At 42.1% G+C, this 20,775-nt stretch overlaps 1 protein-coding gene across 2 annotated transcripts in view; it reads left to right on the top strand.

Moving 5' to 3' along the window:
- Positions 1 to 7,144, top strand: part of gpc5a (glypican 5a) — a 72,773-nt gene extending 65,629 nt beyond the window's left edge. For both annotated transcript variants that reach the window (XM_019876416.1, XM_019876417.1), the window contains exon 9: positions 6,627 to 7,144. In XM_019876416.1, the coding sequence (XP_019731975.1) occupies positions 6,627 to 6,775 (149 nt within the window). In that variant the 3' untranslated portion in view covers positions 6,776 to 7,144. The remainder of the gene's footprint in view (positions 1 to 6,626) is intronic.
- Positions 7,145 to 20,775: the final 13,631 nt, after the last annotated feature.

The following is a 20,775-nucleotide window of genomic DNA, read 5'->3' as shown; positions in this document are numbered from 1 at the left end:
GAATATACGGACCGCCCCCGGCTGAGTGTGCATCGACTCTCGCTGCTAATTATATTGTATAGACCGCGTGGCTGGTCGTGTCTTGGAAGGGCTATCAGGCGTCGACTTTATTGTTACCGTTTGAAGCATAGTAAACCGAGACTCAGATGGCATTCTTCTTCATGCCTCACAAAGTCAGGTGAGGCACACATCAATCTGGCACTGCGCCATATCTAAATAGATATGAGGCGCATGGAAAAAGTCAGGTGTGACATTTCTCGGTTGAGTCAATATTGAAACGGAGGAAAAGCAGAAAAAAAGATGATTCACTGGCAAATCAATGGCACACGGCCAATTGATCGGATTTTGGGAGATAAACAGTTTGTTTATTCTGTGGTCTCTGAATGTCAAAGCCTAATGAAAGTGGGATTCCGTCGCCAGCACAAATGTTCCGGCTGCACTCAGACGTCCCTCCGAGTGGTCTCGGGTGGTTTCTTACTGTTAAGCATCTCTTCTCAGTTCATCTTGTTCTCGGGTAAACAAAACAAATGAAGGAGGAATCTACTGGCTTAGAAATAAGCACTTGTCTTTCTTGTTTACACTTATTTTGGCTGCCGCATCTGTTCAGATATGCCACATTTGGCTTGGCCTTTATGAAAAGTGATTAACTCGTTTGTTTGTAAATATACACCCAGTGGACCTTCATCTGCATGCACGAAAATTTAATCCAGGGTATGTTTAACAACAATAATACTCAGGTTTGACTGCCAGAGGCGTATTTATTTTACCATTCTTTTCACTCACAAAAATGTCCAGTACGACGCCTCCACTCATTGAAAGCTAAGCAATGTGTTTAATTTACTCACTGCCCCTATGGAACTCATACCTGTCAACCTCGGCTAATAGCTGCCCTTATAAATGATTACGATTCCCCTTACAAAGCAACAAAAACCCGTACAATGGCTTACCGCGCATGCGCACATCATGCTTTATCAATCCGACCGTACACAGCGATGAAAAAAAATATACGATTGAGGGTTACTTTTGCTGGTTTGTCGTGACAATAGTAGCGATTGACGACGGCATTGTCGTTGTTTGCCAGCAGGTGAGACGGTGAGATTTGAGCCAAAATGGTCTTTGTGAGATCGGTTCACAATTTTTGTTTTTTTTTTCCCGTATAAAAGTTGTAATAGGCCGTACATGATTTGAAATGATGAAAAAAAAAACGTATAAAATACGGGGAAAACGTACAAGTTGACAGGTATGGGAACTTTAAATGTTTTTTGTTTGTGTGTGTGTGTGTGTGTGTGTGTGTGTGTGTGTGTGTGTGTGTGTGTGTGTGTGTGTGTGTGCGCTATCTGTCTCAATGTGGGAGTAAAGCCCGTTGTCAGTCATCGCACCTCCGCCGTGCGCTTTTATTTTGAAACTCAAAATCGCATCACTTCTGGTGGCAAACTGACACTAACTTAACCGTTGCCCAGCTCAACTCAACTTTATATACGGGGAAATGGCACTTCAGCAAAAGCTGCAGTTGTTAAAAAAAAAAAAAAAAAATCAAAAACAAAAAAAATACACTTTACAAAACAAATGGGTTAAAACATTAACACAGACATAACTGGTACAAGCTCAGTTTCAAAATAATCAATGTATTGTGGCCTTTCCAAATACGGTACAGAAAGAAAGGTTCAATTCTCCATTTCCAATTCGATCCCCTTCATTTTACTTTCTCAACGCAGAGTCCTCTTCCATTTCCAAACCACTTTGCTCAAACACGCGATGGCTAATCACAACAAAGCGTCAACAAGCACGTGTCATTTATTTAAATGACCCTATTCACTCGTCATTGACGCTGACAACGCCTCTCCGGCCACACGTGCCGCTGCAATATGCAAATCACGTATATTCGACGATTCAAACATTATATAACCGAATAAACAACGTACACACGTTGAAGGTACACAAATGATAAAGATTTGCATATTTCCTTCAACACAAAATGACTTTTTGGCATTTTTTGACAGTCTCCCTGCAGACAGTAGATCACAGACAGCCTGCGGTGTCGCTTCTTGCCTCTGCAACCCTCAAAACATGCTGCTTTGCGTCAATATGCACAGCTTTTTTTTTTATTTTTTTAATTTCACCACTTATGCCTACCGAACGGCGCATGGAGAGCGATTAATATGGAAAGCGGATCAAGGATGATCCATTGCACCCGCCAAAGAGCCCAGAAGAAGTTGCGATGTCACGAGCCGAGGCTAAATTCACAAGCCGTGTTTGTATTGACCCTTGAACACAAACCACTGAACACAAATTGCACGTTAGCGCTCTGTCTGCCGTGATTGTAGTGTGCTCCAAACCGTATTTCTTGATCTGCGCTCCAATTTATCAAGCCGTAGATAAAAGAGAAGTGCTGCTCTTGTTTTTCTTCACTCCAGTCTGCCTCCAAATGTTGATACATTCCAGCGCTGTAGCATGGCAGATTTCTTCCTTCTTCCTTGTTTTTTTTTTTTTTTTTTTCAATCACAAAGCGCATCGCCCATTTTTGCAAAGTATCTTTTCAGTGTTGGAGCAAGACAAACCTACCAATGTTTCTACAAATAGGTGACGGGGGGGGAAAAAATCTCAGGGAAAGTTGGTGGGGGTGCAAAGAAGGCTTTCAGGATCCACTTCACACAAACAGACCCAACTTGCCAAACACACACACACACACACACACACACACACACACACACACACACACACACACACACACACACACAGGATTAGAAAAGTGAATTGTTGGGTTTTGCAGCCTCTCCTTAATCACGCCTGTGTAATCTTTCTAACTTTAGTTGTTCAGCACAGACCGAAAAGATTTCTCTCAGCGTTGAGGGTTTATTGCAGGCTTAATTTCTGGCAGCAGCAGTCTGATAATGTCAAATCACACTCAAATCATGATGGTCAAATGCTAGTGAGGGTCCTCCCTCAGGCTGGAGTTTTCAGCAGGCTGGACATGACTTGCAAGTAACCCGGCATTTCTTTTTATGAGATACGGGTCTTCGCCAGACAGCTTTTTTTTTTTTTTTCTTTGACTTGCAAGTAAAACATTTAAATATGAGCACAAGGTGATGGCATAGTTCTCCCTCAACTTCACTCACTTTGCAGCAGGCAGCAGTTTGGCAATAAGAGGGCATTTATTCAAAAAAGAGACTTCAAGATGTCGACATCGGGCTTGTACACCGCTTTGCATTGGGGATTGCGGAAGCCGTGTTGGACAGAAGGCTTACTGTCCAAAACATGTTCAACTAAAAAAAATAGTCAGGATTTGCGAAGCCGTAGACCGATGCCCGAAATCCAAATTTGAGATAGTTTGGATCCGTGCAACCACCACGTCACTTTGCCTTAGGAAATTCCATTAACTCAAAATACAAGCTAACAAACAGCATCTCTGTTACGGTGTTATAGTTCTTTAAGATACAGCTACCGTATTTTCCGCATCACCGAAAAGCCTTCCATTTTCTTCAAAGCTCACAGTGCGCCTTAAAATCCGATGCGCCTTGTGTATGGTCATTACGGTAATAGTTCGACCCCAAAATGGCTCCTTGCTCGAGACATGCTGACAACGCAGAGTTCAAACTTAAGGCGATCGGTTACGCAGTTGAACACGGAAATAGAGCAGCGGCAAAAGAGTTCACCATTAACGAGTCAATGTTATAACTTGCTGTTGGTTAAGTGAACTGTGTCGCTGCCTTATTAAATAAGTTTTACTGACATCTGATCGTTTTGTTGGCGTTTCCTTGAGCGTAGCTCCATCTAGTGGATGCATTGTAGATTGCATCTTATCACGCGGTGCGCCCAATGAATGAAAAAAATGACAAAATAGGCCATTCATTGAAGGTGCGCCTCATAATCCAGTGCGTCTTTTACTGTTGGCAAATACGGTATTTGAAGACAAACAATACAATAACGTACGAACACAGACAACATTACAGTACTCACAGTCGTGAGGTATTCCTTATCCTCTGCGAAAAATAATGACGACGGCAACTGACTGAGTCGCTTAGCTACGAAACTCTGTTTTGCTTTTGTCTACATGTCTATATTTAAACTAAATGTGAGATTGAAAGGGATGTGGGAAACAAATACAGCAACTTGATGCTCGCGTCTTTCAAAATGCATCCATCCATGAAGCGGTGGAGGCCATTTTTGAAATTGGCATACTGTGACTCGGCGTACTGGATTCGAACAGCTCAATATGGCGGAAGTCTGTGCACGTATTGTAACACTGACCCTCACATAACCACACAGAAGGAACTTTTCATGACTTTAAGTGTTTTTTTCCCCCTACGGCAGTTAGTGCGGTATTGATCCTTTGTGGTCCAAGTCCTCAGGAATCAGCGGCTATTGATTTCACTTCAGTTGTAAGCCTCTCTTTCTGACCTATGTCTCTCTTCAGACTGAGCCTCATTGTCCAAGCAACCTTTTCAATCATCCTAACCACTCAGCGTCTGGGTTGACCGCACTTGCTTTCCAACAAACATGCGAAATGGTTCTGTTAAACAAAGCGAGCTAAACGGATGCACTCATTTGAGCTTTTGAGACGTCATGGGGTTGCGACATCTATGACGCTGACAGCCCCCCAAACTGGCCACATGGGGAGTTCACTCTTGCTTCTCTCATCTACTCACAGTTTCAAACTGCTAATCTCAGGGAACTGTTTTATTTGCAACGCTTTGTTACATTTGCGGTTGCTGTTGTGAATGCGCGACATGAACTGGAGTCGAGTGAGCCGACGAGCTCCATTTTGAATGCGCTCCAACAGAATACCAATATCATTTTTTTCTTTCGTTGAATAGGTCACCTGTCATGTACATGCCAAATGAAGTCATCATACTATAAATTGACTCCATAATGACTTTGCGAGGTGAGAGCTGTTCTCCTCCAAGTATTCGTTTCACTGTGTGTCATGAGTTATTTGGCTGGTAAAAAAAGGACGCAAAGCTGGAAAAATAAATTCATCCCAAAATTAAACATTTTGTCTGGCTGCGCAGTATATTGGAGGCACCTAAGCTTTGGTCACAAAACAAAAAAAAAATCAATAACAGATGTGGATGTTCACAGCTTCCCGCGATGCCATCTCTGAGCTTTATCCATTCAAATAGCTGTCCCGGGGACTGTTTCATGGTGGATCAATAGGTGTTCGATTTCAGGCCACATTCAGATGCTGCGGTGATCACGTTTTATTCTGGGGATGACAATTTATGTCACGGAATTATCCCAGAATCAAAAGTCAATGTCCAAAAGCAAAATGAAATGGATTGTGGACTCTCCGTCGGAGATTGGAATGACCGGCATTCCCATCAAAGTAGAAGTGAAGATTGAATGCCAAGCTTCCCAAGCTGGTCTCATTTCTTCCAACAGAGCCTTTATTGACTCTGAAAGGGTACGGGGGGAAGAGTAATCCTCCTTTCGACAGACTTGTGACGCTCGGGTTTAAGTGCGCGGCTCCAAAGTCCTCGAGCAGCTGGCCTTGCCCCTCCTCTGTGAGGATGGACCAGATGAAGACCGAGGTGTCCTGAGGAAACATCAGCAGAACGAAAGGCAACACTTGGCTTGGAAGGGCTCTGTGAATGTCCTCCCGCCGCACTTGGGACTTCCAGAAAAGTATAAACAGAAAGATGGATGGCGACAGCTCACGTGGTGCAGTTGTCCCAACTAAGATCTTTCTGCGAGCAGGATGCACTCTAAAAAGCAGACGCTAATGGCGACGTCAGACGATGCAAATGTCTTGATGCTCCGTTGCCCGTGCAGTGTGACATACAGTAACCCCTCGCAAAAACACGACGCTGCTGCCCGGACCCCGTTTTTTTTTTTTTTTTTTTTTTTTTTTTTTTACAGTCTATTGTGTGATACATTCTGATTGGCTCTAGGACTGTCGACTCATGTCAACAATCTTGTACAGCTTGCCAAATTTTCTCCATGACGAAATCATCCGCAATCTCGACGAAACGTTCAGTGCAGTATTTCCAAAAACTGGAAGTTGTTTGGAAGAAAGAACTGCTTCAAACAACAAAGCGTAGGAGGGAAAAGTGGTTCAGATTGCACGACTGACCGTGTTTTGATGTTATGTGTTGTGTTTATTGTTTTGTTTTTTTATTGTATTATTTTATTTTATGTTGACTGTTTTGGAAAGCGCTTTGTTGTGAAGGCGCGATATAAATCCGGACGTATTGTATCATATTGTAAGAAAAGGTCGGCAACCTGTAGCTGTTTAGCGGCGCCCTAGTGGCTCCCTGGAGCTTTTTCAAAAATGTTTGAAAATGGAAAAAAAAAAATCTATTTTTTGTTTTAAAATGGTTTCTGGTGGAGGACAAAAATGACACAAACATCCTGAACATTTCCCGATGCTGTAAAAATATGTAGAATAAAATTAAACGTCAACATTTCTGTCAATGAACTTTTGCGTCATAGCCTGTGACACACATTTCTATTAGCAGGACGGGATATATATACACTGTATGTATATGGACGGATGCATTGCTCCTTTATTGGGTAGAAATGTATTTAAAACAGCAATTTGCCATCACCATCCAAGCGTGACGCAGATATTTTGTTCTGCGTTGGTCATAGCACATCCTAAAATGATTTTACTTGTGCTCTCCTTTCAGTAAATCCAGATGTGTCAAGTGGTCACAATCATCATCATCATCCACCTATCGAGGATTATAAGGTGAAGGTCCGATCCGGGAGCATCAGAATGACTGGATCCATCGTCGCCATGACGATGCCTTGGTTACATCTGCTCCTTGCACCGTAACGGTTGCGGCGCTCAACCCCACAAACTCGATTCTAACCTTATTTATCAAATGAGGACATGTGGCGCTCCAACATGCACCGAATCCACACCGTGCGGGACACACGGGCATTGCAACCACGTGGAAACCGAAAGAGACCTCACCTCGTATGTAAAAGGACATGGTCTCCCGCTTTCATGCCCTGAAGAGAATTTTTGTAACGTGCCACCTTAATCTATATTTATCAATCATAATTAGAGTATATTTTCTCATACAGATCGATTTCATTGTGTGTCTGCACACAAGATACAATCTGCTCTTAATTGATGTCTTCAAAAAACAGGTTTACTTTTCAATGGTCTGCTGTTAAAAAAACAAAACAAAAAAAAACATTTAAGAGAGCCAAAGTAATTGGATTTTGAAGACATGTATTCGCACTTTGAAAGTCAGTATGAGTGGCAGAATATTGAAATGAATATGCAATTTGCAAACAAGTTACTCGATATTTTCGCAGTCACTTTAATAGCTATATTTAAATATTTAAGTGTGTGGGCATGATAGAGCCCATCAATTAATTTCCACCACCTTTCAGACTCTGGAAAGGAGCCCGTTGGCAAAGAAGAATCCAATCTCTTCAACCCGTTACCTGACTCGACATAACAATATACAGTATGTAGATTGTGAGCTGGCGGAGATTTTTACCTGCGGTGAAATGGGAAAATGATTTGTTTCACAAATGCCATGCGTGTCCGGTGAACGGTTGAGAGAATATTTGCTGTACAGAATGAGATGTGCATGCTTGCTCACACTGGATGTCCGAGGGAGAGAGCGCAGCTTAAGTGATACAAGAACAATATGACAGAAAACTCGGAGCAATATTAGCGTCCAAAGGGAAGAAGCACATGTACACTGTGTGTGTGTGTGTGTGTGTGTGTGTGTGTGTGTGTGTATACAGTACTGTATACACACACACACACACACACACACACACAAACTGGATCTGCAATGAAGAGTTTGCAGGTGAATCAAAGGACACAAAATGTAATCAATAAATCAAAGGGGCACAGTGTGTGTGTGTGTGTGTGTGTGTACAGTACTGTAGACACACACACACACACACACACACACACACACACACACACACACTGTGCCCCTTTGATTTATTGATTACATTTTGTGTCCTTTGATTCACCTGCAAACTCTTCATTGCAGATCCAGTTTGTTGATCATCATATTGATCATCAGAGTGCAAAAATTCTTGTCTGCGGGTTTTTCTGATGAGCTGATTTCACTTCGGATGACGAGGCAAAATGGAAGGCAGCTTGTCATCGGTATTGCTCACACGGAATGAATTCATTTCATCCAAAAGCATTCTGTTTTGGGATCGTATTGCATTTTTAAAAATTATTTTCCCCACAATTGATGTCTTGCACTTTGGATATCGACATGATCTCTACTATACTGTATCTGGATTTGAAATCTAATTCTCCGATCCAGGATAGTGTATAAGGATCGTGGTCCTGACTGGAGCAAATTCCCACAAGACAAAGTAGGAATTCTCCCTCGCTGTAAATAATGGAAAATGACTTCAAAACAACTGCGTGACAGTAAACCAATATTGCTGGAGAATAGTTCAAATGGAGATCGTGCTTGATTTTTCAAATACGTATCTTATGAAATTCTCATGACCTGTTCCATCACACAGTCGAACCTCGTTACGATACGCCTCGAGGGACATAACGAATAACATAACGGCAGTTCCTTGTAACCATTTCCAATAAAATGGCGGCCAACTACAACGTATAATTCAGTATCAACATTTATATGTGTCAAAACATGAAAAAGTAATTTCAGTAATAACATGTCAATTACAAATACGTGGATGTGGAGAAAAAAAATGATTTTATCAGACATGAAGCAAACCACTGCAGCGTTCGTACCGCATCTCTGATAACATTCAGTCAGCAAATGTTACCCGCCACAGGCAACTTCCAGGGCCGCCGACAAAGCCAACTGTCATCGGTTGAGGATGTGCCACACCCCGAAGCCGTTTACGATCATCTCTTGGCCTCGAACTCTGCCGTTGTTGCCCCTACAGATGGTTGTCAAAATCGTCGACTTTGCCAATTCGTAGTCACAGCTGCACGTTGTCTGGAAGACTCCCTTTCGAAAGTGAGAGACAATTTCAGCCTTCAAAGACAGGGACATTTGCTTCCGTTTACCCGACATGTTTTCAGAGCACGTGCTCAGGACCGCGCCGTGACTACGAAAATACAACAACCTACGAGTCGGTCGGAAGTGTTGCGGAGGGGAAATCCCGTGCTCTACATTTTGTCTATAAGCAAGGCCGCCGTGGCAGTTAGCGTCCCGCGGTTCGTTGTAACGAAAGCCTTTTCACTATTTTGTGGGAAAAATCTGGTCGTTATCATGAAGTTTACGTTATAAAAGTGTTCGTTTTCAGCAAAAATCGGCAAATGGAAAATGAATTTCGTGAAATCGGGACTTTGAAATGTAAACGTTACAGCGGTGAAAACGTAAACGGGGGACTTTGAAACGAGGCTCGACTGTACCTTGTTCAGCATATCTACTGTGGCAAGTTTGACCAGCACACCAAAAATGTATACAGTACATATAGTACATATCAAGACTTCATGTGTCAAGAAAGGCTTCTCGTTATTTGGAGGAGTTGCTTTTAGCACTGTGGCATTCAATCACAAGATCGACATAATGATGACGTTGTTAAAAGCAGTCATGCAGACAGACGGATGTCATTGTCGCCAACTCGCAATGTGTCAGCCTTATGAATATGTTCATAACATGAATTATATTATTGTCATATGTACAATTTGTTTTTTTTCTTGGAGAACAAAGCTTGTTCTTTACTGTTATTGTTTTTTTTTGTTTTTTTTTTAAATATCCTGAGGCCAAGTGGTAAACATAGTGCAGCCATTTTTCAGTTTGACGGTCAACTTCCTTGAATCAGGTGAATTAATAGCAAACACTGCTTGGGATCTGCAGGTAGGCTGTACGGTGCATATAACACACGGTCCAAATTATCAAAACAAAACGCTGTAAAAGATTTTGCTAACATCTGAGACTATATGCTAATTTATTTTTATAACACTGTACTTTGTTTTTTTTTTTTTTTTTTTTTTTAATAGTGACAACAATCCATTTGTTAATTTCTCAAAGAGAGCCCAGGTTCTACTGGGAAATATGAAATTTAGTCGTACTGATTTTACCATGGAAAAAAAATGTTTCATCAGCAAAGTCTGATACGTTGAAATGTTTTGTATTTATGATCTGCCATATCCTAAAATAATAACACTAACAGTTTGTTTTTTTTGATAATGAAAATTAAAGATGCTACAACAATTCCTGTTGATGTTTGGCCACCATTGTTAATTTGGCGCAAGCATCTACATCTCAACGGTCACAAATAATGACAATTTGGTGCCGAATGACGTTTGTGGAAAAGCAAACAATATCACGTATAGGTCTCTATTTTCATGCCCAGCACAAGTGTGGCATGAGGTGCATTGTAAACCTGCTTGGGGGCGAGTTAGACCGACTCTTGGTATTTTTGCAGATGCGCCGTTGTGGGCGTGAAGACAGCAGACTTCATTTGCGTCGCATGTGTGGCGCACTGATCGTCTTTCACATGTCAAAAGAAGAAACATGCAAAATGTGTATATAAGAAACTGCAAGCAGACCTCTATGGCCGGATAATATAAAGCTATCTCAGGAGCTCACAGATCTGTAGGTGGTCATCGACAGTTACCAGCCATCATTTTGACCTGGCATTCAATACTTGGTCATACTGCACAAAAAATTTGTTCGACATCTCTGGAGTCTTACATCAGAGGAACTTCCGGTGGACAATGTTCTTTCTCGCTCACCTTATCTTCCTATCATCTTTCTGTGAGGAGAAAGTGTGACAAAGGCTCACAAGACACACTCAGTTTTAATCCTTTGATGCTGGCAGAAATAAGGTCCAGTGAGGCACGTCGACGGTTTGCGTCATGCAGTTTGATGCCCCACATTTACAGAATGTAGAAAGCATATTTTACCCCCGCCAAAAAAGCATCGGGTGAACTTTACTGAATTCAACATTGGAGGGTTTTTTTTTTTTTTAATCACAAATGTAGGCACTGACATGTTTTTTCCTCTCTTTTGGATCTGAGACCATGAGGTGAAGGTGAGATTAACGACAGATATTTACAACCTGCTCCCCACAGCTGCTGGTTCTACGAGTAAGTCCATTTTCAGAATCGCGTTGGTATCTTATTAAATTACTTAGAGGAAGAGCCTCAGATAAGAGGATCTGTTGTCTTGGGGGCACTTTTTATGTCTGCATAATTCACTGGAGCTTCCCGGACATTTCTAAGAAAATTCTGCTGAGTCCTGCTTTATACCCAAAATGAATTTTTATACTCCTGCCAAGGTGTGTTTTGTTTCACAGCGACCTTGACACCAGGTGATATTTAACCTCAGCTTGAATGGAATCCTTGAATACATTGCAGCAGTGCTATGGATCACCGCTGAAGCCGTTTCGAGGTCATTAATACCAAATCGAGCTTGACTTTTATAAGCCCTTCTGACTGGTCTCCAAGCGCTAATCGGGTGTCAGTCAACCAAATACAAATCAACATGATGAGATTGAGTGGTGGAGTTTTCTCTTTCCACAAAGAACATGGCCAGGTGTGAACCACGCCTCGCACAAAAGAGCTTTCAGAATACAAAGACATTTCTCACACTTTGTCGACAAAGCACTGTGTTGAAAGTTGGTCGGAGGGCCGACTTCCTGCAGCCACATTATAGCAAATTACAGTGGTACCTCTACTTACGAAATTAATTGGTTCTGGAAGGAATTTCTGAATGAGAAAATGTAAGTAGAGACGCGTTTTCCATGTAAACGCCCTAATCCGTTCGAAGCCCCGCAAAATTTAGACATAAATGTTTTCTAAAGCATAAAAATGCATCAAAATATGGAATAAATACACGTTATTGATTATTGCACAATAAATGAGAATTGTGCGAATGTAAAAAAACAATGAATCGAGTAAAGAAAAAACATGATGGTCATTGAACCTTTAACTGCGTCCTCGTCATTTTTTGCCCTCTTTAGTTCATGTTCTCTCTCAGAAGTGGTTTTTGCCTGGCGTTTTGTTAGGAACTGATCCAAGGACGTTTGCTTTTTTCGGCTTTTAACAATCCTTTGAAAATGTCCAAGGCAAACATTAGCATAGTGAGCGATCGCCCGACTGGTGAACGCTTTTTCTGGGTGATTCACATTTACGTAACACTTTTGGAAGCCCTCATGGCCCGAGGGTCAAATGACGAGGACACTGCATAGACACATATCTACCTATTTAGAAATCTACACACATAGACCCATTAGGTAGAGGTCCCTCTTAGCCAATGGGATGCCAGGAAGATGCTAGGTAATAGCCAATGGCAGAGCAGCTCGAAGTATGTTGCGTTCAGGAAAAACGGAGCTGCGACTAGCAGCCCATACTGTATTTTTAACTTTCACGTCTTGAAATTTCTTTCGTAACAAGAGGCAATATTTTCCTGTTGAGGCGTTTCATAACTTAAAAATTTCGTAGGAAGAGACGTTCGTAAGTAGAGGTACCACTGTCATCAAGTCGTAAGTCAAGCTAATTATTTGTGCTGTGGTCTCTCCTGAAATTCTTTGGAGCCTCTTCCTTTCGTATGGCACGCGCGTTTCGCTATCCTCTGTACCGCACATCATAGCATGCGGCGCGTTGCCATATTTGTGCAAAATGACTTTGGTAGTCAAGGCTGTACGTCGTGCGCTCGCCTAAGTAGGTCAGTTGATTCGATGCAAATATTCAAATATTATCGGTGGTGATGTATGCTGCACCAGCACGGACTAAAATAGATTGTTATTCATCAACAAATCATAGTATCATACCATGAACACACACACACACACACACACACAAAGGCAAACACCAAGATATAATATCACTTCCAACCATAAAATTCCTTTCATACTGGCTGAAGCACTTTTGTCTGTGCAGTCAAATGTAACATGACCTTCCAGCAGCAGACTTTAGAGCCGCCACCTCGTTTCATGGGTTGCAGCTCTGGGCCAATTAAAAAAAAAAAAAAAGACAAATATTTTATTATACTGAATGAATGTTAAATAATTTATCTGTCTCTTTTTTCCAATAGTTCCCTGATGCAAGGTGGACGTCGGGCTTGTCATGGCCAAATGACTTCATCTGGCTGCATTGAGGGCGGATGTTGTGCCAGGTCCATTTATGACACCGGCTGATGCATAATTCATGCTCCCTAATTAGGTGCGAAAGCATCAGCGCCGTGCACACGTATGGAGTTTAAACATCTCAGATGATTTTTTTTTTTTTCAATATGATGAAAAAAATGAGCAGGTGTGCTCTCACTCTTTTTATAGTATGTGGTGTAAATGAGATGACTGACGCAGCACGCCACAGAGAAAAATATATTTGGAATCATTAGAATTAGAAATGGGCGGCCCGGTGGTCGACTGGTTTAGTGCGTCGACCTCACAGTGCAGAGGTGCAGGGTTCAATTCCGGCTAGGGCCTTCCTGTGTAGAAGTTTGCATGTTCTCCGCATGCCTGTGTGGGTTTTCTCCGGGTGCTCCGGTTTCCTCCCACATTCGTAAAACATGCATGGCAGGTTGATTTGGCACTCCAAATTGTCCCTAGGTGTGATTGGGAGCGAGACTGGTCATTCGTCTATGTGTGCCCTGCGATTGGCTGGAAACCGGTTCAGGGTGGCCCCCGCCTACTGCTCGAGGACAGCTGGGATAGGCTCCAACATGCCCCGAGACCCTTGTGAGGATAAGCAGATCAGAAAATGGATGGATGGATGGATCGATCGAATTAGAATTGAATAGAATAGAATTAGAAATGCCAAATTGCTCATGCTTGCTGGTCTCTGCGCTCCGGGGTGCAATTTCCAGCGACGTAGGTTTCCTGTGTATTATCAGCTCGTTAAGCTTTACTGACATATTGAACAAAATGCTCCTTTCAAAGCCAACAAATCTTGGCCGCTTGATGAGTCGCAAGCCTCTTCAGCTTTGTCTAGTCTGTTGAAAACAGGAGCGCATTTTGTAGCTGGCACAGAAAGCAAATATTAGACATGCCGATGCAGGTTTCTCTTTTTCAGTCTTCTTTTGCGAGTGTGCTATCATTGCGGTGACAGCCTGAACATACAGTAGCTCCGGTTTCTCTCCATCCCTCTCATTCTGAAGTCAAGTGGCAGGTCAAATGGGACAAAGCTTTTTTTTTTTTTTTTTTAATCCCCAATGCTGCTTACTAATGCGCAGTCAGTCAGAAGTGAGTTTGCAGCCCCTCGGGATGTTATTTATTTATTTTTTTACACTCAACTATTTTTTTTTTTTTTGGTCTGTCGAAAGATCAGGGAAGGTAATCTCTGTCTCTGCTATCGAGGACTGTTCTGCTCTTTATCCCGAATCCACAGGGAGAGCGAGGCAGCGGCACAGTCAGACAGAGAAGATGATAAGAGAAATTATGGGAAAGCTTGAATAAGCAACATCATAGAAAAGGACTTTAAGTATGAAGAATGGGACATGTTTGAGCTCAGCGTATAGCGTGCCGTAAATATACAATGACGGCCTGCCGGCGAGTGTCACTGCAACGTGATGAAATGGAGTGATATGTTAAGCCACTGTGTTCACACATGGATATTTGTCACTCTTTTGTTCTCCACTCTGGGTGGGGCGTGGGTGAGTGTGGCACCAGTTTAATATTAGCACCTTGCGAGAATCTGCAACTGGGAAGTGTGTTGATGTTTGCCGACGTAAACTAACTGTGGTCGAGTGCCCTATGATATACTATCTACAATCTACCGAAATATAATTTAAACTCCTTCCACTGTTGTGACATCCACCACATAGTGAACAAAGGCCTACATCCTGAGTCCAAACACGACAGCGAGAGCAACTCATGAGCCTACGTTTACCCAAAATAGAACAGAAAAGGGTAAAAAACAAAAAAACAAAAACAAAAACAAACCTTCATTGTATCATATGGTGCCGACACAACGAAAATGGGGGCGCAACTCCAGTTTTCTGTTTCAAGCATAAAACCAAATCGAATCTAAATAATACATAATATAAAAGCTACACTAAACACAACTAAATTATGCAGCGCAGTTGGCAGTAAGAGCACACGTTTTTTTTATGTACAGTGGCAACCGAGTCAGGGATGCTGAGTGTGTGGAGTCCGCAACATTTGCAGTGCAAATCAGTCAACAAGGCAAAAGTAAGGAGTTACAATAGTAGGTCTAATAATGAACGTCTCTTCATATGAAATTTTCAAGTTACGAAACGCCTCAATAGGAAAATATTGCCTCTTGTTACGAAAGAAATTTCAAGATACGAAAGGTAAAATTCGCCATTCCCCCTTGGGCCATGAGGCATTCTGATAGTTTTAAGTAAATGTGAATCACCCAGAAAAGTGTTCACTACTCGGGCTATCGCTCACGATGCTGATGTTTGCCTTGGACATTTTCCAAGGATTGTTAAAAGTTGACAAAGGCAAATGTCCTTGGATCAGTTCTTTCCAAAAACGCCAGGCAAAAACCACTTCTGAGAGAGAACATGAACTAAAAAAGGCAAAAAAAAAAAAAAAAACCCCTGATGAAGACGCAGTTAAAAGTTAAATGACCGTAATTTTTATTCTTTATTCTTTGTTTTTTACATGATGCGCAACTCTCATTTATTGTGAAACAATCTAACTGTAACATGTAATTGTTACATATTTTGATGCATTTTTATGCTTTAGAAAACATTTATGTCTGAATTTTGGGGTCTTGGAACGGATTAGGGCATTTACATGGAAAATGCGTCTCTACATACAACATTTTCTAGTTAAGAAATTTCTTCCAGAACCAATTAAATTCGTAAGTAGAGGTACCACTGGACTTTGCGATGATGTGGCTACAGGAAGTCAAACCGCCGACCAACTTTCAACACAGTACTTTGTCTATAAAGTGTGAGAAATGTGGCTTGTTGTCAGCGGTCCCAGAGGAGTTAGCCAACTCAAGTCATTCACCAAACGTGTCGTACTCACCGTCGGAGAAAAACATCTGTATCTGATCACACGTGATCAGCATAAAGTAGAACACAAGAGTGGTTTCAGTTGAAGTCTGTCAAAAAGAATCGGCGACACCTGGTTCCTCGGAAACGTATTTATGCTTTATTACCCCGTGCGGGGTTAAATCCATTTAATTGCTCAGCTCTTATGGGAGCGAAAATTGAAAAGCAAGGTTTAATTTCAAAGTTCTCTATTTCCAAGGGACTTTTTATGTCTCCAAAGCCCCAACACTATTACTTTGTCACGTAATAAGCAATTACAACGACTGTCTGAATGAAATGTGTCACCAGAGAATCTATTAACATTGTCCTCGGAATGCGATACTGACAGTCACTACCCTACTTTTGAAATGCATCTCAAGTTATTTTGAAGGGCAACTAAAAGAAGTCGTTTTGCCACGTTTGGCACATATTGGATGTCACAGTTCTCAATTCCTATCTTTTTTTTAATTTTTTTTTTGAACTGTGACACTGTCCTGTAGTCATTTACTGACACTTTTCAACAGTGGATGCTACGAGAACCTCTGAATATTTTTCAAAAGACAATTTGTCAAACAGCATTGTGCAGTTGCCTTCTGAAGGCGTTGCTTTATCTGCAGCAAGAGATGTTGATAGTCAGTCAAATTATTTCAGTCAGTCCAGTGAAACTTACATCGAACGTTATTTTTTTTTCAGTCGTATCTACTCAATCCAATGCATTAATTTGCATTCCAAAACATTCACTGGCTGAACATTCGTTATTGCATTAAATTAGGAATTCAAAATCTGTCAGTGACTCTACGCCAATACTTGAGAAGGCACGTCAAAACCATCGACGCTGACTAGAGAAATGGTGTGGAGAAGCTTCAATGAAATTGTTCCCGAAGAGTTTATGCAATTGAAGAAAGATGTCCTCGGTGAATTGTATGAACGGTTTTATGTAAAAAGTAAACAGTAAAATTGTCAAATCAACCAACGTCTGCTGTTTCTGTTGAGCCCTGGACCAAACCCCCGAGCAAATGTGCTAACAAGTGCCGCCCCATTCAGTTTCATTTCATGTCCAATGTTATCCAATGTCCCAACATTCAATTTTAAGCTTAGCTCATCAAAAATACCCATAAGCACTCTAAAAAGGTCAAAAAACGGTCCAAATGCACCGATACGTGCATGAACAAATATTTCAATTTGACAAATGAATTCCTTTGTAAGTTATGACAGCTAACCGGAGATGGCTGCACTATTTTAACTGGATCACAATACAAGCCTCATTATTTCTTCTTCGAATCACAAGTCTTAGCCCAGAGCCACATCAAATTGTCAAAAAAAAAAAAAAATCCACTTTCCATGTCACATCGAGAGTTCGCCCCGCTTCTCACCACGTTATCCATCATTGAAGCATATAAATAATTGTACATACGGAAAGAGAGCTTATCGTGAATAATTCTGTCTCAGACGTGGAGCTGTTGTCGCGCTGTCCCCATTGATGCCGGCTATACGTCATAAATGGCTGTTTGGAGGAGCCACATCGATGCCATGGATGTGGAATTGCACGTAGCTTTTTGTCTTTTGATCTCGGTGGCTGAAAGATTTCTGTTTCTGCGTCAGCTGGCGACATGTGACACCGAGCCCGGTTTGAAGAATCACTTGATGCGCTTCAAGATGACGTAACGCAAATGCTACGTACGGCCTTTGCCGTCGTCGGCTCCCGACCCAATTGGACACCTCTGGGAGATTCTTGCCGAGTTTGACAGCACTCTTCAAAACACCAACCAAAGGGAATTATTTTTAGGAAGGGGGCCCCCCCCCCCCCCTCGCCCTTGATGGATCCCTCTCCCCTCCAACCTTCCAAACAGAGTTCTTGAGATTTGTCAAATATATGACAGGGTGGAGCTTCTCTGGTGGCCCGTGGTGGCCCGGCATCCTACCTAAAGACACTTGAAGCGTTGATTTCACCTGTCTGCATGAATCGCAGCAGTTTGACTCGAGCGGTGGCTTTTGACAATTCGAGAAATGTTCTCTGAGAGTTTGCCATTTCACGGATCCTTTCGTCTCGTCTTTGCGGCAAATGTTGGAACAGAAGCTCGCACGCGCCTGGCCTACCTGTTTGGTTTTGTGATTGGAATGTAAGTGCTTGACTTGATGAAGTTAGCAGCAGCATTGGGGAAATTGATTTCAAAGCAAAAACAATGTCCATCCGTCCATTCCCTTATCATCACGAGGGTCGCGACGGGCGTGCTGGAGCCTATCCCAGCCGTCTTCGGGCAGTAGGCGGGGGACACCCTGGACCTGGTTGCCAGCCAATCGCAGGGCACAGAGAGACGAACTACCATTCGTGCTCACAATCACACCTGGGGACAATTTGTAGTGTTCCGTTAACCTGCCACGCATGTTTCTGGAATGTGGGAGGAAACCGGAGTACCCGGAGAAAAGCCACGCAGGCATGAGTGGCACTTCTGAGGGAGAACATGAACTAAAGAGGGCAAAAAACGGCAAGGACTCACTTAAAAGTTAAATGACCATCATTTTTATTCTTTATTCTTTGTTTTCTTAACTCTCATTGATTGTGCAATTATCTAATTGGAGCATGTATTTGTTACATATTTTGATGCATTTTTATGCTTTAGAAAACATTGATGTCTGAATTTTGGGGGAGGGGCACTTGGAACAGATTAGGGCATTCATGGAAAATGCGTCTCTACTTACAAAATTCTTGTTAAGAAATTTCTTCCAGAACCAATTAATTTTGTAAGTAGAGGTGCCACTGTATATTGAAATGAAGGATCTTTTGGTATCCTGTTGCCCTAATTTCAGTGTACTTTTATGAAGGTGAGCAGATGAACAGTTTTAGAAACGATTAAAAAAAAGCACCCAATTCAATAAAGAAACTACAACCAACCCATTGAAATGGCATTTCAAAGCATGTTTCCTTTATTCGCCTTATAAAGGCTGAAATCTGGCAGCCTGCTCGGCGCCTCAATGCGGAGCTCACATGTTTTGCCTGCGCTTGTGTGGGTTCACTCGGGGTAATCCATTTTCCTTCCACATTCCCCAAAAATGCAAGATATCTTAAATGAATTGCCCATGACATTGTGAAGTTGTTTGTCTGCGACGTGCCTTGCGATTGGCCGGCCGATAGCTTGGGAAGAAGACTGCCTCTCGCCCAAAATGAGCCGGGAAAGACTCGCAAATAAGATAAGGCAGGACAGGGGAAACAGAAATAGGGCACTTCTTAATCAGGGATGTTGACTTTCGAAGCAAAACGTATCCTTGAAGGTGTACATTATAAAATGTTTAATTTCAACGGAAGTTCTTTTTGCTCAGCTTCTAATCATGCTTTTTCCCAATCTGATCTGATATTTCAACGGGGAAAATTCACTCTGTGCAAACAGTCGTGCCATCTGCCACTGACCTTATTTGTGCTGTTTTATCTGATGTTATGTCATCTGGCTCACCCGCTTCATCATTCCCAACATAGTTTTGTTACACATTTTATTTCGTTAAAATCAGACGAATGAACAGCAGCCGTCCACCAACGCGAATGGTACAATTTGTAGAAATGCAGAATTACATGAAGTCATTCATTTATATTTTGTGTTTGCAATTACCGACCATGTCGATAGCGTTGATTCTTATGTAAGCTGATGCACATCAATCGGCTCAATTCTCAACCATTAACATTCTCCGCACCACGAATGCCAAACATGGTTTTAGAAAGCTTTTTTAATATTCTCCAATTACAATACCTTAAAATGACCCGCCGATGAGTAAATGGAAGCAATTGAAGGGTTTACACTTTTCACAGATCACACCTTTCAACCGTCCACTGTCAGTGAACACATGCAAGAAAACAACCCCCCCCCAAAAAAAAACCCCCAAAACAAAACAAAGCATCATGCACACCTAATGATTAGTGCCCTGGTTGGTGTAGAATTAATTCAGAGCTGCTGATTGCCGTTCCCTTGTGTGCACTATCCAATAAACACCCGCCAATAACACTTGAAACTGGCGCTGATTCAAAAGTTAATGTGCTCACTCAAAAGCCGGTGAAAAATAAGACAAATTTGCACCTTGTGTGCCCCCGGCTAATGGAAGCAGCCAATGATAGGCGGCAGTTTTCTTCCTCCTTTCACACCTGATTTCTCTTTGCTTCAGCAAAGAGTCGAGGGAGGACTTGAGTCGAGAAAATGAAAGTCATAAAAGCTCAAAGCCTGTCCTGTTAGTACGTTCTCGTTTTTGCGTTTGCTTTTGTCCTCACAAGGGCGGCGGGGGTTGCTGGAGCCTATCCCAGCCGTCTTTGGGCAGTCGGCGGGGGGCACCCTGAACTGGTTGCCAGCCAATCGCATGGCACACCGAGACGAACAACAATTCGCCCTCACACTCACACCGAGGGACAATTTGGAGTGTTCCATTAGCCTGCCATGTATGTTTTTGGAATGTGGGAGGAAACCGGAGTACCCGGAGAAAAACCACGCAGGCAACATGAAAACTCCACACAGGACGACCGGAGCCGGAATCGAACCCTGCACCTCTGCACTGTGAGGCCGACGTGCTAACCAGTCGACTGCTGTATCACCCTATCTAAGTTCTCCTTGAAAGTAATACACTTTTATTCATTTAAGATATTAACGTGAATAAGTTAGCCGCTAAAATGAATTGCGTTGGGAAAAAAAAATATACACCCTCAGCCCCTACTCTTAACCACTAAGATAATAATTAATTTGATAATTTGGTCTTTGTGGTAAGTCTATCCAGTACAGTAAGTATGTGGTGTGTAGGAGTTATCCCAGCAGGATTTTTTCCATGGTCATTGTTTGAGTGCTTTGAACAATTCCTAACAAAATTGTGACAAGAACACAAAGACCCCATCGAGATTTCATGTTCATTTATGCATCAATTAACAGAGAGAAAATCA

The sequence above is a fragment of the Hippocampus comes genome, unplaced genomic scaffold (assembly GCF_001891065.2).
Source record: "Hippocampus comes isolate QL1 unplaced genomic scaffold, H_comes_QL1_v1.1 scaffold150, whole genome shotgun sequence".
NCBI classification, from domain to species: Eukaryota; Metazoa; Chordata; class Actinopteri; order Syngnathiformes; family Syngnathidae; genus Hippocampus; species Hippocampus comes.
The sequence above is the reverse complement of the archived record's forward strand: the minus strand, read 5'-3'. Positions and strand labels throughout refer to the sequence as shown.